At 48.6% G+C, this 26,751-nt stretch overlaps 2 protein-coding genes across 3 annotated transcripts in view; both read left to right on the forward strand.

Moving 5' to 3' along the window:
• The window catches only part of LOC142295398 (receptor-type tyrosine-protein phosphatase beta-like), a 142,215-nt gene that overhangs the window by 91,768 nt on the left and 23,696 nt on the right, over positions 1 to 26,751 (forward strand). The window contains exon 16 of one of the 2 annotated variants that reach the window (XM_075338498.1): positions 21,259 to 21,513. The exons of the other annotated variant lie outside the window; for it this stretch is intronic. Within the exon in view, the coding sequence (XP_075194613.1) occupies positions 21,259 to 21,513 (255 nt within the window). The remainder of the gene's footprint in view (positions 1 to 21,258; positions 21,514 to 26,751) is intronic. 2 annotated transcript variants of the gene reach the window in all.
• LOC142295397 (immediate early response gene 2 protein-like) lies at positions 634 to 1,418 on the forward strand. The gene has a single exon (XM_075338497.1). The coding sequence runs from the start codon at positions 647 to 649 to the stop codon at positions 1,136 to 1,138; it is 492 nt and encodes a 163-aa protein (XP_075194612.1). The 5' UTR covers positions 634 to 646; the 3' UTR covers positions 1,139 to 1,418.

The raw sequence follows: 26,751 nt of genomic DNA on the forward strand, positions 1-26,751 counted from the left end.
GGTGGAATAACGAGGCCCTAACCGCCGCCTTCTGGGAAGGACTATCGGGTCGAATCAAAGATGAGCTGGCTGGACGTGATGTACCGTCCACCCTGGACGCCCTGATTACCCTAGCGACTCGAGTGGACATACGCTTTCAGGAGCGGTCCAAAGAGGTATCCCGTGAGAGACGTCCGGTACGGCATTCCTCTCCTCCACAGAAGCCCGCCGTACTCCAGTCAACGGCCTCTGGTGTCTCCGTCCATGAGCCCATGCAGATCGACCGTGTGCGGCAGTCTGAACAACGTCGAGCAGAGCGGCTCGCCAAGGGTCTCTGCTTTTACTGCGGAGAGGGCACACACCTGCTACGCGCCTGTCCAGAGAGGCCGGGAAACTCCAAAGCCTAGGGTTGGTAGGAGAGGCCACCCTAGGTGCTGGGACTCTCTCAGACCCAGTTACATGGACTGTGCAAGTGACAACGGGAGAGACGCGGTTTACGGCTGAGGCGTACCTCGATTCTGGGGCAGCAGGCAATTTCATCCAGCAGGCCACGGTGGACAAGTACCAGGTGCCTGTTACTCCACTCGCCAAACCTCTTGTGATAAGCCTCTTTACTGCTCACCGTCCTGTGGCAATCAACTCGGTGACAATCGCTCCTGAATCGAGAATGGAGGCCCATGCCCGGTTTCTGGCACAGCAGGAGGCTGTCCACCGCGAGGCGCAGCGCATTGCCTCCCTATCCGCCCTCAAGCTCTTCCGGTCCCGTAGTCAGCGCGGAGGAATGAGGCTCCACCGGTCTCTACAGCTGGCGATGGTGATGAAGAGCGCCCGGGAGCTGATCGTATCATCTGCTCAGGTCCCGCCAACCAAGCTGGCCCCAGCTGCTGCCATCCCGATGGAGGTGACCAGGGAGAGCCGGAAGAGGCGATCGTGCGAGTCCCGGTTACCGGAGCCGGTGCTCCCCAGCAAGCGCGCCTGTCTGTGGCAAGAAACCCCGCACCCCCAGCCCCAAGGGGGTGCCTTCCCGGGTCTGGCCGAGGTGCTGCAGCAGCTGCTGCTCAGGACTGTCCCGCCGCCTCCTCTGCCGGGGGGATGCAGGTCTGCTGGGGGGACTGACAGCATAAGTGGCGTCCATGCCCGACCGCTGGAAGCATTTTGAGCTGGACCATCCAGCACTGACCACTGAATACCAGGGAGCTAAGGGCTGCCCGCACGATGGCGAACGGGAGATGTCGGGGCTGCATCCTGCCCAGGAGATGAAGGGTTAACCCAGCCAAACCGCACAGGCCGGCTCCTTCCCGGAGATGCCGGTGACTCAGAGGAGCGCTTCTGACTGAGTCATCGATGAGTGGACATTCCCCGATGACTGTACGATGTGTCACCTGACAGGAAGGCGACATTACTGGCGACTGCCTGATTCACGAAGGCTAGAACTCCTCCTTCTGGACTGAAGGCAATCCAACGCTTTCTGGGATTCGCTAACTATTACCGCCAGTTCATTCCTCACTTCTCGGCTCTGACTGCTCCTCTCTCCGCCTTGACCAAGAAGGGGGCTAATCCAAAGGACTGGTCACCTGCGGCCGACGCCGCATTTGGCGCTCTAAAGCGAGCCTTTGCCTCCTCTCCTGTACTCCACCGTCCAGAGTTAAACCGCCAGTTCACCTTGGAGGTGGATGCCTCCTCCTCGGGAGCCGGAGCAGTGCTCATGCAGAAGTCCTCCTCCGGGAAGATGGTGACGTGCGGTTTCTTCTCCAAGAGCTTCTCCGCGCCTGAACGCAATTACACCATCGGTGACCGAGAGCTATTGGCGGTCAAACTGGCTCTGGAGGAATGGCGCTATCTTCTGGAAGGAGCAGTGTACCCTGTCATTGTTTACACGGACCACAAAAACCTGGAATACCTGCGGACTGCTCAGCGACTGAACCCACGGCAAGCCAGGTGGTCCTTGTTCTTTGCCCGGTTCGACTTCCAGCTTCATTTCCGACCCGCGAACAAGAATGTACGCGCTGATGCCTTGTCTAGGTCTTTCATGCCCGTGGAACAGGAGGAAGAGACATCTCAACCCATCATCTGTCCAAGTAAGATTATTCCGGTGGCTCCTGTCACCCTGGCCCAGATACCGCCCGGGAAGACCTATGTCTCTGAGACTGACAGGCAAAAAGTGTTACACTGGGGCCATGCCTCGAAAACAGCCGGTCATGCAGGTCAGAAGAAAACATGGAGCGCTATTGTACGTCATTACTGGTGGCCATCCCTTCGCACGGACGTCGCCTCTTTTGTCTCTGCCTGCTCCTCCTGTGCCAGGAACAAGACACCCAAACACCTGCCATACGGCCGTCTTCTGCCTCTGCCCGTACCCTCAGTTCCCTGGCAACACATAGCGATGGACTTTATTACGGACTTGCCATTGTCCTCCGGACACACAGTCATATGGGTCGTGGTGGATCGGTTCTCTAAAATGGCCCATTTCGTTCCTATGGCTGGACTGCCCTCTGCTCAGGAACTCGCGGACGCCTATATACATCACATCTTCCGCTTGCATGGCTTTCCATCACACATAGTGTCCGACAGAGGAACTCAGTTCACCTCCCACTTCTGGAGGGCTCTCTGCAAACATCTGGGAGTGACGCTGGACTTTTCTTCGGCCTACCACCCTCAGTCGAACGGCCAAGTGGAACGGGTCAATCAGATATTGACCTCTTTCTTACGTCACTACGTGAACGCCCATCATGACGATTGGTCCACGCTTCTTCCTTGGGCTGAATTCTCCCATAATCACCACGTCAGTGAGTCCTCCTCCAGTTCTCCCTTCCATGTCGTCTACGGACTTCAGCCGTCTGTCCCATTGCCTGTATCCTCGTCCTCGGACATCCCTGCTGCTGATGCAGTACTCCGTGACTTTACAACCATTTGGGACTCAGTTAAGGCGTCCCTTGCACGGGCAACCCTGCGGATGAAGAGACACGCGGACAAGAGACGCCTGGATCCTCCGTGTTTCTCTCCGGGAGATCTCGTCTGGCTTGCTTCCAAGTACATCCGACTGAAGATACCATCCTACAAGCTGGGACCTCGCTACATCGGACCGTTTAAAGTCCTCGGCAAGATCAATGAGGTCTCCTACAAACTGCAGCTCCCGGCCACGATGAGAATACCCAACTCCTTCCACGTCTCTCTGCTCAAGCCGGTTGTCCTTGGTCCCTTCTCCGCTGCCGCCAGTCCGGCTCCTCCTCCTATTGCTGAGGACGACATCTATGCGGTAAGAGATATCGTGGCCATGAAGACCGTACGTGGTCGGCAGTTCTTCCTGGTGGACTGGGAAGGGTATGGTCCTGAGGATAGGTCCTGGGAGCCCAGGGAGAACGTGGGCACTCCTCTGATCCGTGCCTTCCTGTCCCGGTTGCGGGGAGGGGGCGTGGGGGGGGGGGAACTGTCACGCTCCCCGGGTCCTCTGCTCCGCTCCCCGGGTCCCCTGCTCCGTTCCCCGGGTCCTCTGCTCCGCTCCCCGGCTCACCTGCCACGCTCCCCGCTCTCCAGCCTCCGGTGCCCGTACTTCCCAGGCCCCCTGGTCTCCGCTCCCGGCGCCCGACGGCTTCCCAGTCCCTGGCCGGCTCCCCTGCGTCCTCCTCTCAGCTTCCTGCCCTGGCTTCTGGCACCCGGGCCGCGCGCATGCGCATTAGGGCGCGCGCGCGGTCACTGACCCTTTCTTAAAGGGCCAGTGTCAACTAACAGGAAATGATGCACACAGGTACAGGGTATATAGGGGGTTAATGTCCAAGGGAGCGGGGCCTGTTCTTCGTGTTTTCCCAAGCTAGGAGTCAGGTCTTGTGTTCTGTGAGATACTTACCTCTCTGTCTTCTAGAGCCGATCCTGCATCGCCATCCGGTCCTGCGGTACCTCGAACCCCGAACGCTGCCCATCTGCCATCCTGACAGTCCGTACCATCTCGGATCCCTGCGGTGACCCGTCATCTCGCTCCAACGGTTCCGGACCCCGCCTGACACCATCACGGCTTCCGAACCTGAGCTCCGTCACCCGGACCACCATCAGTGACCTCGTGGTCCCAGGGACTTCTCATTTTCTCCCAGTGCACGGACTGTCCTGCTACCTACAGTGCTCCGGCTACCGGACTCCTTTCCCTCATCCGGGAGTTCGGCCCAGTGGTTCCACCTCCAGGGTCTACCCGTCCATCTGGCCCTAACAAATACGCTTGCCTTTCCCGTCCCCTGGCTGACACAGGGGAAGAAAAGTCCTCTGAGAGCCATGACTTGTTCATCTTGGTTCTTTTAGAGACACAGCGAGGGGACTCCAACCACAGTCTCCCTCGTTTCCACTAACTGGGCCACACACACCCCACTTGACTGGCATCGGTTGAGCCACCTTTTGAAAAAGAAAAAGATGCTTTGCATGAAGCACTCTCAAAAATACGCGTGCCTTTCCCGTCCCCTGGCTGACCCAGGGGAAGAAAAGTCCTCTGAGAGCCATGACTTGTTCATCTTGGTTCTTTTACAGACACAGCGAGGGGACTCCAACCACAGTCTCCCTCATTTCCACTAAATGGGCCACACACACCCCTCTTGACTGACATCAGTTGATGCCCCTTTTCAAAATGAAAAAGATGCTTTGCATGAAGCACTCTCAAAAATACGCTTGCCTTTCCCGTCCCCTGGCTGACCCAGGGGAAGAAAAGTCCTCTGAGAGCCATGACTTGTTCATCTTGGTTCTTTTAGAGACACAGCGAGGGGACTCCAACCACAGTCTCCCTCGTTTCCACTAACTGGGCCACACACACCCCACTTGACTGGCATCGGTTGAGCCCCCTTTTGAAAAAGAAAAAGATGCTTTGCATGAAGCACTCTCAAAAATACGCGTGCCTTTCTCGTCCCCTGGCTGACCCAGGGGAAGAAAAGTCCTCAGAGCCATGACTTGTTCATCTTGGTTCTTTTAGAAACACAGCGAGGGGACTCCAACCACAGTCTCCCTCGTTGCCACTAACTGGGCCACACACACCCCACTTGACTGGCATCGGTTGAGCCCCCTTTTGAAAAAGAAAAAGATGCTTTGCATGAAGCACTCTCAAAAATACGCGTGCCTTTCCCGTCCCCTGGCTGACCCAGGGGAAGAAAAGTCCTCTGAGAGCCATGACTTGTTCATCTTGGTTCTTTTAGAAACACAGCGAGGGGAATCCAACCACAGTCTCCCTCGTTGCCACTAACTGGGCAACACACACCCCACTTGACTGGCATCGGTTGAGCCCCCTTTTGAAAAAGAAAAAGATGCTTTGCATGAAGCACTCTCCAAAATACGCGTGCCTTTCCCGTCCCCTGGCTGACCCAGGGGAAGAAAAGTCCTCTGAGAGCCATGTCCACATTGTCAGTGGACAGACATGTGTGCTTATCTGCCAGCAGACCCCCAGCAGCACTGAAGACAGGTTCCGAGAGAACGCTGGCTGCAGGACACGACAAGATCCCCAAGGCGTACGTGGCGAGCTCAGGCAATTTATCAAGATTGGAAGCCTAAAATGAGCAGGGCTCAAGTTGCACAATAATGGAATCGATGTTTCCTTGCATATACTCATATATCTGTGTCTCCTCCTCTTTTTCCTTGTCCAGCTCTTTTGTTTTCACATGAGTATATGTCCTTGTCACTTTCCCATGTGTTGTGAGTTGTTTGTGACCTTTTGGACACCTTTGAGGGTGTTTTCTAGGTGTTTTTCTGTGTTTGTGATTGCCTGCCATTGTTTCCTATTGGCTCGAGTTCGGTTCGTCGAACGTTCGACGAGCCGAACTCGAACGGGACCTCCGTTTGGCGAACCGACCTCGAGCCGAACCGGGACCGGTTCGCTCATCTCTAATCACTAGTGACATTATACACAGGAGCTCTGTATATAGTGTATAGATAATACAGAGATTAGGATGATGTTACACACAGGAGCTCTGTATATAGTGTGCAAATAATAAAGGATCACCAGTGACATTATACACAGGAGCTCTGTAAATAGTGAATAGTGTAAGGGTGGCTTTGCACGTTGCGACATCGCAAGCCGATGCTGCGATGTCGCACACGATAGTCCCCGCCCCGTCGCAGGTATGATATCTTGTGATTGCTGCCGTAGCGAAAATTATCGCTACGCCAGCTTCACATGCACTCACCTGCCCTGCGACCGTCGCTCTGGCCCACGACCCGCCTCCTTCCTAACGGGGCGGGTCGTGCGGCGTCATAGCGGCGTCACACGGCAGGCGGCCAATAGCGGCGGAGGGGCGGAGATGAGCAGGATGTAAACATCCCGCCCACCTCCTTCCTTCCGCATATCCTACGGAAGCCGCGGTGACGCCGGTAGGAGATGTTCCTTGCTCCTGCGACTTCACACACAGCGATGTGTGCTGCCGCAGGAGCGAGGAACAACATCGGACCGTCGCGTCAGCGTAATTATGGATTACGGCGACGCTGCACCGATGATATGATTACGCCGATTTTGCGCTCGTTAATCGTATCATCTAGGTTTTACACACTACGATGTCGCATGCGATGCCGGATGTGCGTCACTTTCAATTTGACCCCACCGACATCGCACCTGCAATGTCGTAGTGTGCAAAGCCCGCCTAAATGTACAGGTAATACACTGACTTACCAGTGATGTCTAATTGAAGTTGTTCATCCTCGCTTTTCCTCTTAAACTGGCGCAAGCCACTATAACTTTTTCCAGCCAGAACTCATGTCTGCAGAAAATATCACACAGTTATTTATTATTAAAAATGGAACCACTCACCATTGTAGGGTTTGCCAGAATAAACCTCCTTGTGAATGTCCAAGATCCAAGCAGAGACAACGGCAGCCAATGTCCAAAGGAAAAAAGAGATAAAGTCCAGCTAGGATGTGTATAAAAAATAACTTTTATTTAAACCATTAAAAGGTCAAGAGTACATAGGCAATTGTATACTAGTTGTATAGGTGGCAGATTAGGTATTACTGATCACTTCTAGTACACATTCCATACATCTTTCCCCAACATCTACAGTATATTAGATGAAGAAAAAAGCAACATAGAATGGCCCTACACAGTAGCAGGACTTCCCTTTTGTTCACCTCCATAGAAAACAGTATACTCAAAAGTAAAATACAGTATATTCCATTAGTAATAATGTCCCTAAGTGGCCCCTACACTAATTATTTCCCCCAGTTGCTACCATATACCAATATTCTGTATTCCTCTTTCTAGCCTCCATATAGCAATTATGTCACTCATCCTGTAAAAATATACCACATCCCGGCCCTTTCCTGTCATAATGTACCTCATCCTGGTCCGGTCTGTCACCTATCCTGGGCCCTTATGTCCCTCATTCTGGATCCTCATGTAACTCATCTTGGGCCCATATTTCACTCATTCTGGAACCTTAAGTGATCCATCCTGGGATGTATGTAACTTATTCCCAGCACTCAGATTTACCCGCATTGTGAACAAAGGGTTTGTGCGGAATAATACTACAAGTAATAATGTTCCCTTTACTGGTTTAATGTCCTCTATCCTGGGCCCCTTCATGATATAATGTCCCACATCATAGGTCCATTTCAAATATAATGTCCTCCATTCTTGGCCCTTCCAGTGGTAATAATGTCCCCCATCCTGCGCCCATTCCAGTTATAATATCCCACCTCCTAAGCTCTTCTGTAATAATGTTCCCTATTGTGCCACTATTCTTTAACACATTTAAAAAAAAACCAAAAGATTCTTTTCATCTTCCCCCACTCCTATGACTTGTGGTATCCACTTCTATAGTTAATGCAGAGGCCAGCAGCTGACTTCGGCATGCCTGCTATGGGAAATGCATGATGTCACGGCAATGCAAATCCTTTGACGGGCATGCCTCTGACTGGCCAACAGCGTGTATTACGGTGCAGTGACTCAACTGGTCTCCATTCCACAATATATTTCAGCTGAATGTGCATCTTCATATGCAAATCCAACTGAAATATGAGCTGCATTAGCTTCTCCAGCATGGGCCCTGTCACATCTTTTAATGTTTAGACTTTGTTAAAAGGCTTTAGTGTATAAAACAGTGTATTTGTTTTTAAAAAAAAAACAAAACAACCAACTAAGCCATTGGGACTGTGATTTTTATTGTGTTCTTTAAGAGAATGGCACTTTCAAACAGTAAATACAGCAGCCCCAGTATAATGAATCAGACGCCAACCAGAGTCTACTATCTTCTATACTGTGGCCACATCAGCTGTGAACTGGGTAGGCCTGGTTTATAGCTGTAGCTGGAGTCCAGTGTCATTTTATTGTAACCCAGCTCTATGCACTGGCTATAAATTTTCTTCTGTCACCTGTAGTCTGGTAATGTGTACTCACTAGTGATGAGTGTGTTACGGGGGCTATCGGATAATAAGGGAATAGAAGGCTATCTGACAGTCAGGGTCCACCGTGCAGAGCTCTGCTGCAGAGTATAGCAGAGGATAGGGGAAACCTGTACCATCAAAGCGGTACTGACACTGTTGCGTCACAGTGTCACCAAGACCAATAGCGGCGTATACTGTTTAAGTCACAGCGACTACCTTATTAGAATAACATAGGAGTGGAAATGCAAAAGAGTGAGGAATACAACATAAAAGTGCATAGAAGTCTCACAGTCTGTGAGCGTGAAAGCACCTGTCTCAGATAACAGTCACAGAGACTAGGTGTAGTGTGTGCAATATGGCACCTACCTATGTCTGCTCCACTTTTGATGTAAGGATACGGAGAGCAGCAAGGCTGCTAGCTTGAAACTCCTGCCTATGACTGCTCCCCTAGTGTGTGAGGATACGGACTGCTGCAGGAGGCAGCGTAGTGGAGCGTTACCCTAGAAGGCAACGACCACCTAACCTACCTATGTCCGCTCCACTAAGGTGCAAGGACACGGACAACAGTACGGCTGAAAGGTACAGGAGTGCTACCCTACCAATAGCGCTCACCTCAGAGTAGAACCACAAGGCCCAGTCAGACCATGTGCAGCAATCAGCTGCCTATGTCCGCTCCACTAAGGTGCGAGGATACGGACCACAGCATAAGCTGCAAGGTACAAGAGCGTTACCCTACCGATAACGCTCACCTAGATAGAATAGGTGCCCAAGGGACATGCACAGAGCGTCTACTCCTATGCAGGAACCAAGAGAACTGACCGCCGGGCGGCGTGCGTCAGGGTCTTATACAGACTCTGTGCCTCATCCAAGATGGAGGACACCAGAGCCAATCCGCTGCCAGAATGACAGCAATGACGTCACGCTGGCCTATCACCGAGCAAAGCGTCACAAGCACATGACCTGCGACCAATCGGCATAGAAGGTGTAAGAGACATGTGACCTCGTGTCAGCGATGATGTCACCCGCACATGTGCAATGGCTCCAAGATAGGACTTAGTCTCCAGCGCTTCCACATGTGCAGTAGCAAGAAATCCGAACATAGTCTCCAGTGCTCGCACATGTGCAGTAGCAAGAAATCTGAACATAGTCTCCAGTGCCACAGGAACCGTAACAGTACCTCCCCCTCAAGGGCCCCCCTCCTGCCGACGCAGGTAATCGGCAACTAAGTTGGGAGCATGGACAGCCTCCTCAGGCTCCCAAGAGCGATGTTCCGGACCGTAGCCCTCCCAATCTATCAAGAAGAACCTGCGACCTCGAACCATCTTAGAACCAACTATGGCTTGTGCCTCATAGCTAGAGCGAGAGGAATCAGAGGCAGGAGAGTGCACTTCATGAGCGTGAGGTAAAATAGCCGGCTTTAACAGTGAAACATGGAATTTGTCATGGATCCTAAGATGGACGGGTATCTTCAATTGGTAGACTACAGGATTTACCTGTCGAAGAACCTCATAAGGACCCAGGAAGTGAAGAGCAAATTTGACAGAGCTCACTCTAAGTTTCACGTTTTTTGCAGAGAGCCACACAAAGTCCCCAGGAGAAAAGACAGGGGCCGGGCGACGAAACCGATCGGACACCGTCTTCATACGGTCCTTAGCTGCTTGGATCGACTCTTGAGTCCGATCCCAGACCTCTCTGGCATTAGTCGCCCAGTCGGCCACAAGAGGAGGAGGTGCAGCAGCGGGAAATGGTACCGGTACCCTAGGGAGTTGCCCATTGTTGAGTACGAACTGTGTCTGCCCAGTGGCCTCAGCCAGAGAATTGTTAAGGGCAAACTCTGCCCAGGGTAGGAGGGAGGACCATTTATCGTGGTTCTCAGCAACAAAGTGTCAAAGGTATATAATCATGGATTGATTGGTACGCTCAACCAAACCATTGGTCTCTGGATGGTATGCCGAAGAGAGATTCAACTCAATTTGCAGAAGGCTACAAAGATCTCGCCAGAAACGGGAAGCAAATTGCGGACGTCTATCACAAATGATACGATCTGGCATCCTGTGAAGCCTAAAGACATGCTTGAGGAATAGTTTGGCTAGTACCCTGGAAGATGGGATTCTTGCTAACGGTACGAGATGAACCATCTGGGAGAAATGGTCCGTAATGACCCACACAAATCGATGTCCCTGTGAACACGGAAGATCACCCACAAAGTCCATGCCTAGCACCTCCCATGGTCTATCTGGCACTGGCAAAGGATGCAAGAGCCCAGCCGGTCTCTGCCGTAATGGACGGTTGCGAGCACATGAGTAGCAGGAACCGACATATCTTTTGACGTGGCTGGCTAAGTGTGGCCACCAATACCACCTCTCGAGTAACTCTCGTGTCTGTCTAATACCAAAATGCCCACCCACCTTTGAGGTGTGGGCCCACGATAATATATCATTTTGTCGATTAGGCGGAACAAAGGTCTTGCCGGTGGGATTTGGTCTAACGTTACAGGAGAGAGTGTGTGAAAAACCCTAGATGGAAGAATGAGATGAGGGTCCTCATTCTCTTCATGAGATGATTCCATAGAGCGAGAGAGTGCGTCGGCCTTATTATTCTTACTCCCGGTAAGATAATTAATGGAGAAGTTAAACCGAGAGAAAAACAAGGACCAGCGATCTTGCCAAGGATTCAAACGTTGTGCAGTTTGCAAATATCAGGTTCTTATGGTCTGTAAAGACCTGAAAGGGCTGCTTGGCTCCCTCGAGCAAGTGACGCCACTCTTCCAATGCTACTTTTAGGGCAAGTAGTTCCCTGTCACCAATAGTGTAGTTCCTCTCAGCAGGAGAGAACGTCTTTGCAAAGAAAAAACACGGTCTTTTTCTACCTGAGCTGTTCTTTTGATATAGAACTGCTCCAGCTCCTACAGAGGACGCGTCCACCTCCATGAGAAAGGGCTTATTCTCGTCAGGTCTTTGGAGGACAGGAGCAGATGAAAAGTGTTCTTTAACTGCCTTGAAAGCCTGGGATGTCTCAGTAGACGAGACCTTAGGATTGGCGCCCTTTTAAGTCAAAGCCACTAACGGAGCTACCAAGGTAGAAAAGTGTGGTATAAATTGCCGGTAATAATTTATGAATCCCAGGAAGCGTTGTACTGCTTCCAAGGAATGAGGTTCAGCTCATTCCATAACTGCAGAAAGCTTTGCAGGATCCATTGCCAATCCCTCATGAGAAATTATATAGCCTAAGAAGGGTAGAGAGGCTTGCTCAAATATACATTTCTCGAGTTTGGCAAACAGAGAGTGCTCCCTTAGACGTGACAGAACCCTGATCACATCCAACCGATGTGTCTCCAGGTCGGGAGAAAAAATTAGTATATCATCCAGGTATACCACCACCGATGATAACAGTAAATCCCTAAACACGTCATTTATGAAGTCCTGGAACACTGCAGGTGCATTACACAGACCGAAAGGCATGACGAGGTATTCATAGTGACCGTCTCTGGTGTTAAAAGCGGTCTTCCATTCGTCACCCTCTCGAATTCGCACTAAGTTATAAGCACCTCGCAGATCCAACTTCGTAAATACCTTAGCTCCCCGTAGTCTGTCAAACAGTTCAGAAATTAGGGGCAGGGGTTATCTATTCTTTACAGTAATGGCGTTAAGACCCCTGTAGTCTATGCAGGGACGCAGATCACCCTCTTTTTTCTGCACAAAGAAAAAACCAGCCCCTGCAGGTGAGACAGACTTGTGGATAAAGCCCCTCTCCAGACTATCCTTTAAATAGGCCGACATAGCCTTGGATTCTGGGATAGACAAGGGATAGACCCTGCCTTTGGTGGAACAGAACCCGGCAAGAGGTCTATAGCACAGTCATAAGGCCTATGAGGTGGAAGAGTCTCAGCACCCTGCTTGGAAAATACATCAGCGAAATCCACATAGGGTGTAGGTAAGGGAGAGAGATCAGTTGATGCAAACGCAACGACCTTAGGTGGTAAGGGAAGACATCGGGACTGACATTTCGAACCCCAACTAATAATGCTGTTGGACTCCCAGTCAATTAGAGGAGCATGAGTCCGAAGCCATGGGAGACCCAGAAGTACGTCGTCTATACCCTCAGGCAAAACAAGAAAATAAATATCCTCTATGTGACCATGAGACAGGGAAAGGTGCAAGGGAACTGTCCTCAATGTAATGGAGTCAGACAACATAGTCCCATTAACAACCCGGACAGGAATAGGCACCTCTAACATGATAGAGTGAATATTGTGTCTCTTTACAAATCCTGAGGGCACAAAAGTCCCATCAGCTCAGGAATCCACAAAAGCCATAATAGGCCATGTATTCTCAGAGAATGAGAGCTGACCTGGGACACTGTACTTAGAGGGTGCAGAAGGCGTCTCTAGTAACCCCCCTCTAATGGTTACTAGGCCTGGGAGTTTCCCTGACGGCTAGGACACTTGTTGGCATAGTGCCCAGCCTGACGACATATGTAACAGATAGGAGAGCCCACCTTACGAGGTCGGGAAGTAGTATAACCCAACTCCATAGGAGTAGGAGATGTCTCAGATGCTGAGGAAGATGGAGAAGGAACCACAGCATCTGAACCAACTCGACGCTTGGGACGTGACAAGGTAACCTCGAGTCTACGTTCCTTATGGCGTACATCGATCCTAGTTGCTACCGTAATTAAGTCCTCCAGAGACGGAGGAACTTCCCGAATAGCAAGAGCATCTTTGACATAGCCTGCAAGACCCCTCCAGAAGATAGGTATTAACACTTTCTCAGGCCAGTCTAACTTTGCTACTAAGGTACAAAAAGCAATGGTATAAGAGCTGGTAGATAACGAACCTTGAGACAGATCTAGCAGTCTCAAAGCCGCATCATGGGTAATCTGCGGTCCCATGAACACCGCTTTAAGAGCATCAAGGAAGTTTTGATGTCTCTAAGTAACCAAATCAGAGCGCTCCCATAAGGGAGTAGCCCACTCTAAGGCTTTATCCTGAAGCAGGGATATAACAAAGCCTACTTTGGACCTCTCCGTAAAGAAGTGAGAGGAATTAACCTCAAGGTGAATCTGACACTGGCTTATGAACCCACGACAAGACCTGGCATCGCCAGAGTATCTGTTGGGTAGAGCAAGTCGTGGGTCATGTAGCGAAGACACCAAAGTTTGAGCTTTATCCTCTACAGTCTTGAGCCTTGCTTCAAGAACCTGTATATACTGATATAATTGTTGATACTCTGCCATCTCTGCCAGACTCTTGGCTCAGTCCTAATGTTACGGGGGCTGTTGGATAATAAGGGAATGGAAGGCTATCCGACAGTCAGGGTCCACTGTGAAGAGCTCTGCTGCAGAGTATGGCAGAGGATAGGGGAAACCTGTACCACCAAAGCGGTACTGACACTGTTGCGTCACCGTGTCACCAAGACCAATAGCGGCGTATACTGTTTAAGTCACAGTGACTACCTTATTAGAATAACATAGGAGTGGAAATGCAAAAGAGTGAGGAATACAACATAAAAGTGCATAGAAGTCTCACAGTCTGTGAGCGTGAAAGCACCTGTCTCAGTTAACAGTCACAGAGACTAGGTGTAGTGTGTGCAATATGGCACCTACCTATGTCCGCTCCACTTGTGGTGCAAGGATACGGAAAGCAGCAAGGCTGCTAGCTTGAAACTCCTGCCTATGACCGCTCCCCTAGTGTGCGAGGATACGGACTGCTGCAGGAGGCAGCGTAGGGGAGCGTTACCCTAGAAGGCAACGACCACCTAACCTACCTATGTCCGCTCCACTAAGGTGCAAGGACACGGACAACAGTACGGCTGAAAGGTACAGGAGCGCTACCCTACCAATAGCGCTCACCTCAGAGTAGAACCCCAAGGCCCAGTCAGACCATGTGCAGCAAGCACCTGTCTATGTCTGCTCCACTAAGATGCGAGGATACGGACCACAGCATAAGCTGCAAGATACAAGAGCGTTACCCTACCGATAACGCTCACCTAGATAGAATAGGTGCCACAAGGGACATGCACAGAGCGTCTACTCATATGCAGGAACCAAGAGGACTGAGCGCCGGGCGGCGTGCATCAGGGTCTTATATAGACTCTGTGCCTCATCCAAGATGGAGGACACCAGAGCCAATCCGCTGCCAGAATGACAGCAATGACATCACGCTGGCCTATCACCGACCAAAGCGTCACAAGCACATGACCTGCGACCAATCAGCATAGAAGGTGTCAGAGACATGTGACCATGTGTCACAAGCACATGACCAGCGGCCAATCAGCTTAGAAGGTGTCAGAGACATGTGACCTCGTGTCAGAGATGATGTCACCCGCACATGTGCAATGGCTCCAAGATAGGACTTAGTCTCCAGCGCTTGCACATGTGCAGTAGCAAGAAATCCGAACATAGTCTCCAGTGCTCGCACATGTGCAGTAGCAAGAAATCCGAACATAGTCTCCAGTGCCACAGCAACCGTAACAGAGGGGGGGTGCTCATCACTGCTTGATCGAGCATCGAAGAGCATGAGACGCTTGTTGCTCGACCAAGCATTGCGTGTGGTTGAGTGCCATGCTTGAATCCCAACCCACATGGTTTGCACTACCTGCATTCACTGTAGAAAAAGCTGGTGGAGGAGGGAACGTTTAGGATACAATGTATATAACAAGGTTTTCTGCCTTACAGTCCTTCTATACTTATCCTGCTGCTGCAACCTAAACTGAAAAGTGCTTTTCAGGGCTACATATTGTCTTTTCATTAGTAAAATCGCTGCTACCTGCATTCAGTGTAGGGACAGCTGGTGGAGGAGGGATAGTTTAGGATTAGAGGCATTTAAGCAGGGTTTATTGCCTTACAGACCTTCTATAATTATACTACTGCTGTAACCTAATACCAAAGTCCTTTTCAGGACTAAATATTTTATTTTTTCTACTAATATTCAAAGGTTTGCAGGCATATATAGTATCTACCTAATTTAAAATGAACAAGGCGTGCAGTAAGGGATGAGGAAGTGAACATACTGCTGGTGGTGCATGCAGAGGCCGAGGCCGTGGGCCAGGTAAAACTATGCCTCTAGAGGGATCACAACCAATACGCTCATCGATGAAACTTAGCTTGCTGTCCCACCTTGCACAGGGGGCGAGGGATAACACTCTTAAAGCTAGCACAGTAGGAACAGGTGGTCGATTGGATTGTAGAAAATGCTTCCAGTAGATTTACCAGCACCACTCCATCTTCCACAAAGTCCAGTCTCAATAGTCATGAATCTAGACCATATAATTCTCACCCTGATCCTTCTTCCTCCCACCGTAGTGAATGCCAGGAGACAAGTGATCCCATACTTGGACAGTATGAGGACCTCTTTACATTTCCATTTATTGACTCTGGCCTCTGTCCATGAATGTTTTAACAGGGACATGAGGAGTTTATGTGTGGCGATGCCCAAATATTTGAGCAGCCACGTTCACAAGAAGTAGATGGTGGGGAAAGGTAAATAGTGTCTCAAGAGGTAGATGATTATGAACACAGTTTCTAAGGGGAAGGGATCAGCAGAACCACAACAGGAACAAAGAAGCAATGGGGTGACCAAAGGGAAAAAGTGAGCAACTGTTCCCTATAGCAGCCACATGCTACAAGTCCCCAAGCCAAAAGTAAGGTGTTCCCCATTCTGGCGCTTTTTTCACAAAATTGTGGACGATAAAAGAATGGTCATTTGCATCCTGTGCCTAACCACCACCAGCATACTCAGGCACATGTTTTCAAAGCAGCCAACTAATTGGGCCAAACACCTTGGTCCACAATTAGTGTCTGCAGGGGATACCACTGCTTCTTCCTCTGTGCTATGTCCTTGCCAATCCCCTTACACCAGCATGCTTCCCATAACATCACCCATGCCCTGACCAACGCAGTTACAGGAAAGGTCCACTTAACAACCAACACTTTGATAAGTGGTTGTGGTGAGGGATGGCACATGTGCTACCAATGTCGAGGATTGTGAGCCTTAGTGCCAATAAGCATTACTCCATCTCCTACACTGATTCCTGCTTCCCCTCCTCCTCATCCTCCATCTCTGAATTGTCATCTAGCACCACGTTGTCCTTATTAGTTGCAAGCTGGAAGTAGGGCAACACTGCTTCAGTGAATTGGCAGCAAATAGGCTGAAAGTAATGACAAACAGTATACTGCATCAGAGTTGTTGAAAGCTATAACAGACCAGACATGTCTGTGGCCCTCGCCACTGAACCTACAACCAGATATGGTCGTGTATGATAATGGACGTAACCTGGTGGTGGCTCTGAGACTAAGCAAGCTCGCAAACATACCAAACCTGGCCCCCATGCTCAACTTAGTAGTTTAGCGGTTTCTGAAAACCTGCCAAGATTTGTCTGAGCTACTTATGAAGTTACTCCACGTGTGCACCCATTTCCACAAGTCAGCTTCATCTGCCACCAGTCTAGCAATGCTGCCACAGCGCTTCCAGGTGTGTAACAGGTCCACATGCTGGAACTCCACATTACACATGTTGACAGGGCTTTGTGAGCAGCAAAAGACACTAGTTGAATGCCAGATACAACATGCACATTGATATTTCGGTCAGCCTCCACACATTAGAGCTTATGAGTGGCCATGGATGTCTGACATATGTGAGGGTCTACAAAACTTTGAGGAATCAACCAAAATGGTGAGCATTGATGACGTCATAATCAGCAACACCATTCCACTTCTGCATCTGCTCAAATGATCTCTGCTCAAAATTAAAGAGGAAGCCGTGCATATAAACCAGTTGGAGATGGAGGAAGGAAGTACATAGAGCGATACTAACCAATCCTGACTTATCTCATCTTCTCAGTGCAGAGTGGGTGATAGGAAGTAGGAGGGTATAGAGTTGCCTGCACTACAAAAAGTACTATCCACACCAGCATTATTCAGTCTGTTTAGCATGGATAAGATGAAGAGGAGGGGAAGGAGGAGGAGATGAAAATTCATGTGCCTGGTGCGGAAAAGGAAGTATTGCCTGTTGGGAGTCTGGCACACATGGCTAACCTTATGTTCCACTGCCTTTCCTGTATCCCTCGCATTATAGGCTTTTTGGCTAACACTGATTGCTGGTTGTTTACCCTTCTTGATCCTCACTACAAGGAGAAGTTTCCATATCTCCTAACTTTGACAGAGAAGGCTAGTAAAATGGTGCAATACCAGGCCCTAGTCAAACAATTTGGACAAAAATTGCCATCTGAAAAATCTGCCAGCAGATGTCATAGTTTCTTGGCGATCCAAGGAATAGAGACAAGGGAGACACATACCAGGTCCAACAGAGAAAGGGGAACACCATCAAAGGTCTGGAACAGTTTGATTAGATTCTCTCAGCGTTTAGGTCCTGATGTGTGGGGTAGTCTGACAAGGAGGTAAAAAGGTTTTAGAAGATGGTGAAGGAGTATGTAGTTGACCTTACTAGTATGTTCCTTGATTCCTCTTAGCCATACAACTTTTGCGTATCTATGCTGGACATGTGGCATGAACCGTTTTTTCTACGCCTTGAAGCTGTCGCTAGCATTTTGTAAGAGCCGGTTTTTAGTGCCGCTAGTATGTGCTCAATGGTATATAGTTTATGGCTTATTACTTTTCTTGTCCTCCTCCATCATATTAACGGGGTCATCATGCGGCCCCTAGCTCAAAATCTTTTGAGGGTCATAAGGCGGCTCTTACTTAAAATTTTCAGCATCTCATCAGATGGTACTCACTGAAAATTTTCAAATTGTCATCAGTTGGCCCTTGCTTCAAATCTTTTGGGGTCATCAGGCAGTCCTCGCTTCAAATCTTTTGAAGATCATCAGGCAGCCTTTGCTCCAAATTTTTAGAGCGTCATCAGGTGACTTTAGCTCCAAATTTTTAAAGGGTCAACAGAAGGATCTTACTCCAAATTTTTAAATGGTCATCAGGCTGTGCTCACTTCAAATTTAAAAAGGTAACTAGATAGTACTTGTTCAAAATCTTAAGAGGGTCATCTGGTAATGATTGCTCAAACTTTTTAGAGGGTCATCATGTGGCCCTTGCAACAATTCTTTAGAAAGTAATCAGGCGGCACTCGCTCCAAATCGTTTGAGGGTCATCAGGCGGCCCTTGCTTCATATTTTAAGATGGTCATCAAGAAGCCCTAGCGCATGATTTTAAAAAAGTAAATATTCAGCTTTCTGTCAAAATCTTTAGAGGGTCATTAGGTGGCCATTGCGCAATCTTTTTAGAGGGTCATCAGGTGGCTCTTGCTCAAGTTCTTTAGAGCGTAATCAGGTGACTCTTGCTCCAAATATTTTCACGTTCATCAGGTGGCCCTTGCCCAAAATGTTTAGATGGACATCAGATGGTCCTTCCTCCAAATCTTTTGAGGATCATCAGAAGGCCCTCACTCAAAGTTTTTACAGGGACATCAAGCGGCCCTCACTTTTAATTTTTCCATGGTGTGTATGATGTCTTTCTTCATATTTTTTTTCAAGATGTGTATGAGGAATGCCTCTACAATTCATTAACATGTATAGATGTATACCTCCCAGGGGTAATCATTTTTCACCTCTAGCAATAAGTGCACAGGCTTTACCAATCTACAAGTCCAGATTAAAAATAGGAGAAAAATGTTTTCTGAGGCCCTCCTCTGTGTCTTCCAAGGTATATTGCAGTCCCCCTTCTAATTTTTGGCAGCCCTTGCAGTTAGTTCATAGGCTTTGTGTCTAGGAATCACACTACCTAACAATTTTAGCAGAATGTGTATGAGGCCCTCTTTTATGTCTAATACATGTCAGAGGACCTCTTCCTTCTACTTTTGGCAGATCTTGCATTGTCTACATGAGCAGCCGCAATAACATAACTGCTATGCTCAGATCACTGTAATTATCAGTGATCATTGATCTGAGCATTGGGACTTCAGCTGTCAGTACACCTTGCTGGATGAAATAATTGTTGTAGTGATGGTGCCTGGATCCTATAACCAATGATACAGTCCACAAAGCCCTGTATCCTATCATGTGATCATACGTGGGTGGCAGTCATGTATATAATCTTATCATGTGGTTAGATTGTCCAGAGTGTTTTTATTCATTTGATACAGGCCACAGACATATGAATTTAATCCTAGTATGTGTGATACTGGCTGCTAAAGTGTGTAATTATAAAGATAGATGAGAAAGGGTTTTGAATGTCGCGCTATCACAGGAAGCGATGTTGATTAATTATTTTCTTTATTCATGTGCATGTCAAGTCAGGTCAAAGTGTGTAACAATATAACTGCTCCTCTCAGGTCACTATGAAGACAAATGAGCAGCACATCACAAGAAACCAAAATCGGTGCTGTCAGAAGTCCTTAGAGACATTGTCCACATCTCGGTATCACTTTGCAGTCACCAACAAAATAGGGCACTGCAGTGTGACCTATAAATTTCATCCTCCCTTATCCTTTTGCAAACACCCAGATGTGGAGAGGAGAATTCACATTAGAAACATGTGAGCTGATTTTTCCCCCATTTTACTGCAGTTGTAAGGGGAGCTAGGAGTGCACTAGGTTTCCATAGCAAATTTCAGCACCATTCCCCCTAATCTTTAAAAGTTGAAAATATCAACCTTTATATTTTTTCATATTTTTTTCTACCATTTACATTTTTAAACATTACTACTATACTTAACATTTTTTTTCAAGCATTGCAATTTAGATCTTTTTTTAATTACATATTCCCTTTAAAGGTTAGTTGAGGCCCTTAGGAAAAAAAAATGGGTAGAGCTTTTTCTACAATAATAGTATTATATTATTATATCCTAAACAGTGCATGAGTTTTTAAGCTGGAAGCAATTTTTACATAATTGTCTGCAGATAGTTTTGGAAATGTAATGTGCATGCTGCAACCTCATTTACCTAATGTTTTACACTACTGTTTTTACACCCGTCTTTCAAAAGCCCTAACTTTTATATTTTTTTGTCAATTTAGACATGACATCTTGCTTTTTCAGGGAATTGAAGCTTTAAATTGCAGTATTTATTTTACTATTAAAGGTACTGGAAAACAGAAAACTCATGGAATATTAGATTTCGAAGGGACCTTGAGGACCATCAGGTCAAACCCCTTCAACTGCAGGTTTTACTAAATCATCACAGATAAATGTGCATCTCAAGAAATTAGAATATCCTCAAAAAGTTAATGTAGTTCAATAATTCAATACAAAAAGGGAAGCAAATATATTATATAGAGTCATTACAAACAGAGTGATCTACTTCAAGTATTTATTTCTGATAATGTTGATGATTATGGCTTACAGCCAATGAAAACCCAAAAGTCATTATCTCAGAAAATTAGAATAATTACCACAAAACACCTGCAAAGGCTTCATAAGCATTTAAAATGGTCAATTAGTCTGGTTCAGTAGGCTACACAATCATAGGGAAGACTGCTGACTTGACAGATGTCCAGAAAGCAGTCACTGACACTCTCCACATGGAGGGTAAGCCACAAAAGGTCATCGCTAAAGACGCAGGCTGTTCACAGAGTGGTGTATTCAAACATATTAATGGAAAGTTGAGTTGAAAGAATAAGTTTGGTAGAAAAAGGTGCACAAGCAACTGAGAAAACTGCAGACTTGAAAGGATTGTTAAGAAAAGGCCATTCAAAAATTTGGGGGAGATTCACAAGGAGTAGACTGCTGCTGAAGTCAGTGCTTCAAGAGCCATCACACACAGACGTATCCAGGACATGGGCTACAAGTGTCTCATTGCTTGTGTCAAGCCACATATGACCAATAGACAAGGCCAGAAGCCATGGCTCTATTATGAATAATAGTAATGCTGCTAGTGTAAACTTAACAGATTCTATTTGTAATATAACTAATATTCTATTTGTAATATAACTAATATAGCAACATTTGTCTATAGAAAATTTGTGAGGATGATGTTTTTTCTTTTTATCTCAAACACAGATCCTGGCATGGTCAGAAATTTCCAGGTTACCAATATATCCACTAACTCTATAAATCTATCTTGGCTCCCTCCTCAAAGCAATTACAGTTGCTATCTCATTGAAGTGACAGGAGATATTTACAAGAATGAGAAAATGACCTCCGAGTCGTTCACCGTCAGCGGTCTGACACCTGGAAACCAATATACAGTTACCATTAGGGCGGTTACTGGAGAAAATGTATTTGGAAATTCTACAGAAAACATATTTTTTACCAGTGAGTGTATAATCAGTATACCATTTAAATATATAAGATACTATAACTATTGAGGATCGAGCACTGAAGTGCTTGAGTGCTGGTTACTTAAATTGAGCGGCTCTGATACTCGGACCTGCTCGAGTCAAGTAATGAGTATAATGGAAGTATTCTACCACCAAAGCATATGAAGTATGCAGTGGCTAAGAAACGCAGATAGGGTCTTATCTGGTGGGATTTGATAAAACAAATAGGTAAGGTACTCACCTGTAGAAGTTGTGCCAGTCACAACTCCTACATAGGCATAAAATGGCGTCTGCTGCAGCCCCGGAGAGACGTGTTACAGATGTGGAAGAAGGAAACCGGGATATGCCGAGCTGACATCAAACATCCGGAAGTTGATTAATTTCTCTTTTATTTAATGAGGTCTACGCATTTCAGAGGACGCAGCCTCCTTCTTCAGGACAATTATTAGAGAACAATCAACCTCTAGGTTGATTTTTCTGTAATAATTGTCCTGAAGAAGAAGGCTGCGTCCTCCAAAACGTGTAGACCTGATTAATAAAAAGAGCAGTTGGATGTTTGATGTCAGCGCAGCATATCCTGGTTGCCTTCTTCCACATCTGTACCAATGCATATGAGTGAGAAGTGTGAGGAATGAGAGCTAGTGATGAGCGAGCATGCTTGTAACTACTCGGTACTCGCACGAGTATCGCTGTACTCGGGCTGCTCGGCGGGGACCGAGTAATCTCGCGATACTCGTGCTGTACTCGTAGTCTTCATTTCTGCATGTTGGCGCTCTTTTGAGAGCCAGCCCTCATGCAGGGATTGGCTGGCAGACCACTGCAATGCCACAGCCCTGTTAGTTGTGGAATTGCAGTGATTGGCCGGCCTGCACAGCGTGACCGAGCCTTTATACCGGCCGGCGCGCTGTGCTCTGCTCACAGCTATCCAGACAGTCAGTGCAGGGAGAGTGTCGCTGATTCAGGGAAAGCTTTGCGGCCCTTTATAGCTTTTTCAGTTGCAGGGCTGCAAACAGTGTGACCAAAAGTCCTTCTCAGGACTATTCTAGTTGTATACAGGCAGGCAGGGTATAGCCAGGTCGGAGTACAGTAGCAGAGTCCTTCTCAGGACTATTGTTGCTATATACAGGCAGGGTATAGCCAGGTCTGAATACAGGCTAGTGACCAGAAGAGTCCTTGTCAGGACTATTGTACCAGTATACAGGCAGGCAGGCAGGCAGGGTAGTGGTGACCGTATACCAGCCTTCATCATATCTGGGGCTGGTGTACACAGTGTAAAACAGTCCAGATAGTGTCTGACTTGTCTGTAATTGTCGCTCCCCAAAAAAACCTGTTAGGTTCTTATTGCGTCCGTGCTTGGTTTTTAAAACCGCACGTGTGTGCCTGTTGGTGGCAGCGTACAGGTGCACTTGTGTGCAATTTCCACAAACTTTAATATAACGCACAAGTAGTGAATATACACGTCAGCAGTGCACAGCATTGCAAAATGCGCAAGGGCATTGGCAAGGAACAAGGAAGTGGACGTGATGGTGGTGCAGGCAGAGGCCGAGGTCGTGGGCAAGCTCTAATTTCGCCACAACAAAGGGCCACATCTAGTCGCTCGCACGTCCTGTCCCAAATTCTTGGGGACCGCAGCAGTACACCGCTCTTGAACCAAGACCAGTGTTAACAGGTTGTTAGTTGGATAGCAGATAATGCTTCCAGTCAGATTGGCACCACCACAAACACTCTGTCTTCCACACGGTCAAGTGTCAGTAGCCGTGATACTGCACCGCACATTTCTGAACCTGATCCTCCTTCCTACCACCAGGCTGAGTACACGTCCTCCTCGGACATTAATGATCCCACACTTGGACACTCGGAAGAGCTGTTCACGTTTCCATTCACACATTCTGGCCTCTCGCCAGCTCATATTGAAGTGGGTCATGAGGAGATCGTCTGTACAGATGGCCAAATATTTGAGCAGCCACGTTCTCACGAAGTTGGCAACGTGTCTCAACAAGTGGTGGACGATGATGAGACACAATTGTCAGGAAGTCAGGAGGAGGAGCAGGGTGCGGAAGAGGAAGACGACGTGGTGGATGATCCAGTAACTGACCCAACCTGGCAGGAGGATATGCAGAGCGAGGACAGCAGTGCACAGGGGGAGGGAGGCGTAGCATCACAACAGGCAGTAAGAAGCAGGGTGGTGGCCCCAGGCAGAAGTCAGGCAACCGTTCCCCGGAACAACACGACGACACAAGGTGCCTGTACAAATGTTAGGTCTTCCCGAGTCTGGCAGTTTTTTAAGTTGGATCCAGATGATTCAAAAAAGGCCATTTGCAACACCTGCCGTGCCAGCATCAGCAGGGGTACCAAAACTAGCAGCCTGACCACCACCAGCATGATCAGGCACATGTCAGCCAAGCACCCGACTTTGTGGGAAGTACAACAGAGTCGAGGAGCAGTGCTTGCTGATGTCACTGCTACGTCTTCGCTGGTTGTGCATGCGAGCCAATCCCCTGTCCATGCTGCCTGCGAACAAGCCTCCTCCACTCCTGCACCTGCAGTTGCCTACGCAGAAAGAACACCATCATCAAGCACGTCCTTGTCCCAGCGCAGCATTCAGTTATCCATTCAGCAAACCTTTGAACGCAGGCGCAAATACACTGCCAACACCCCACATGCCACAGTTCTAAATGCTAACATTTCGCGACTGCTTGCGCTGGAAATGTTGCCTTTTAGGCTGGTGGAGACAGAAGCATTCCGTGACCTGATGGCGGCAGCTGTCCCACGTTACTCGGTCCCCAGCCGCCACTATTTCTCCCGGTGTGCCGTCCCCGCGTTGCATAACCACGTGTCACAAAACATCACACGTGCCCTGAACAACGCTGTTTCACCCAAGGTCCACCTAACCACAGACACGTGGACAAGTGCTTGTGGGCAAGGCCGCTACATCTCGTTGACGGCACACTGGGTTAATATTGTGGAATCTGGGACCCAGTCTGAGCGAGGGACGGAACACGTCCTTCCCACACCAAGGTTTGCAGGCCCTACCTCAGTCAGTGTTTCACCCACACTCTACAGCTCCGGAATGTCATGCTCTTCAGCCTCCTCCTCCTCCTGCGCATCCTCATCCACTGTACCCTCCACACCAGTCACAAGCTGGAAGCACTGCAGCACTGCCTCGGCGAAGCGGCAACAGGCTGTGCTGAAGCTAATCTGCATAGGTGACAAACCCCACAATGCAGAAGAGCTGTGGACAGCTCTGAAACAGCAGGCAGATCACTGGCTCACACCTCTGAACCTAAAGCCAGGAAAGGTCGTGTGTGACAATGGCCGGAACCTGGTGGCGGCTTTGAGGCGAGGCCAGCTGACACATGTTCCATGCGTGGCCCATGTGCTCAACCTCGTGGTTCAGCGGTTTCTAAAGTCATACCCAGAGCTGTCTGATCTGCTGGTAAAAGTTCGCCGCCTGTCTGCACATTTTCGAAAGTCACCTACTGCTTCAGCCGGCCTTGCCGGCTTTCAGCACAGTTTGCATCTTCCGGCTCACAGACTGGTGTGTGATGTCCCCACGCGTTGGAATTCAACTCTGCACATGTTGGTCAGGATATGTGAGCAGAAGAGGGCAGTTGTTGAGTACCTGCATCACCTAAGCCGTCGGGAAATGGGTCAAACTCCACACATAACACCTGAGGAGTGGAGATGGATGTCAGACCTATGTACCATCCTCCAAAACTTTGAGGACTCTACCAAGATGGTGAGTGGTGATGACGCCATTATTAGCGTCACCATACCGCTACTCTGCCTTCTAAAACGGTCTCTGCTGAAAAACAAACATGATGCATTGCAGGCGGAGCGCGATGAGTTGCAGCAAGAAACAGTAGTGGGTGTGGGTGATGATAACACACAGCCCAGCCTCGTCTCATCACAACGTGCAGTGGAGGACTATGACGAGGAGGAGGATGAAGACATGGAGCAACTCTCCGGCCAAATTGAGGATATGACATGCACACCAGTCATATCCTCGGTTCAGCGTGGCTGGCCAGAGGACAGGGTAGATGAGGAGGAGGAGGACAGCATGTTCAGTCATCTTGTTGGTCAGGCTACTGAAGTCCTGGCTGTTAAGAGTCTGGCGCACATGGCTGACTTTATGGTAAGCTGCCTGTCTCGTGACCCTCGCGTTAAGAACATCTTGGCCGACAATCATTACTGGTTGGTAACACTGTTAGACCCACGCTACAAGGAGAACTTTTTGTCTCTTATTCCCGTGGAGGAGAGGTCAACCAAAATGCAGCAGTTCCGGAAGGCCATAGTCACGGAAGTAGGCAAAGCATTCCCCTCACAAAACACTAGCGGCATAGGTCATGAATCAGTGGACAACCGAGGCGTACAGCCGAGAGAGGCACAAGTCCAATCCGCCAGAGGTAGGGGAACAGTCTTTAAGATGTGGGACAGTTTTCTCAGCCCCTCACGTACCACAGCCCCTGAGGTGCGGGGTAGTGCCACAAGAAATCCTAAGTTTGCCCAGATGCTGAAGGAGTACCTTGCAGATCGAACAACTGTACTCCGACATTCCTCTGTGCCTTACAATTATTGGGTATCCAAGCTGGACACGTGGCATGAATTGGCTCTCTACGCCTTGGAAGTCCTGGCCTGCCCTGCTGCTAGCGTTTTGTCAGAGCGTGTTTTTAGTGCCGCAGGTGGAATCATTACAGATAAACGCACCCGCCTGTCAACTGAAAATGCTGACAGGCTGACTCTGATCAAGATGAACAAGGGTTGGATTGGGCCAGACTTCACCACACCACCAGCAAATGAGAGCGGAATTTAAAGTTTGCCATGTACCTCCACTCACCCATGGGTACACACTTCTGGACTTTGGATAATCGCTGGACTGCTCCTCCTTCTCCTCATGCGCCACCATGATGATGACCGTTACAAATTGCAATACTTAGGCCTTTGTTTTAGGTATACCCCCAGTGGTAAATTTTTTCGCCCATTCTTTGCAGAATGGACATTACAACGACAGGAGACCCGCTCCTTTGCAATGGGAACAATGTTTTGAGGCCCTCATGCACGTCTCTACCCAGGGACAACGTGGAGCCTCCCAATTTTTGGCTGCCCTGCCTAAGGGCTATACTATAATACACCCACTTCCTGACAATGGACACTTAATGTTTTGAGGCCCTCATGCACGTCTCTACCCAGGGACAACGTGGAGCCTCCCAATTTTTGGCTGCCCTGCCTAAGG

This window comes from Anomaloglossus baeobatrachus, chromosome 3, assembly GCF_048569485.1.
Source record: "Anomaloglossus baeobatrachus isolate aAnoBae1 chromosome 3, aAnoBae1.hap1, whole genome shotgun sequence".
Lineage (NCBI taxonomy): Eukaryota > Metazoa > Chordata > Amphibia > Anura > Aromobatidae > Anomaloglossus > Anomaloglossus baeobatrachus.

What these genes read in the sequence shown, in the direction of transcription:
- LOC142295397 (XM_075338497.1), top strand. Translation starts at nt 647, where the DNA reads ATGGAGGCCCATGCCCGGTTTCTGGCACAGCAGGAGGCTGTCCACCGC.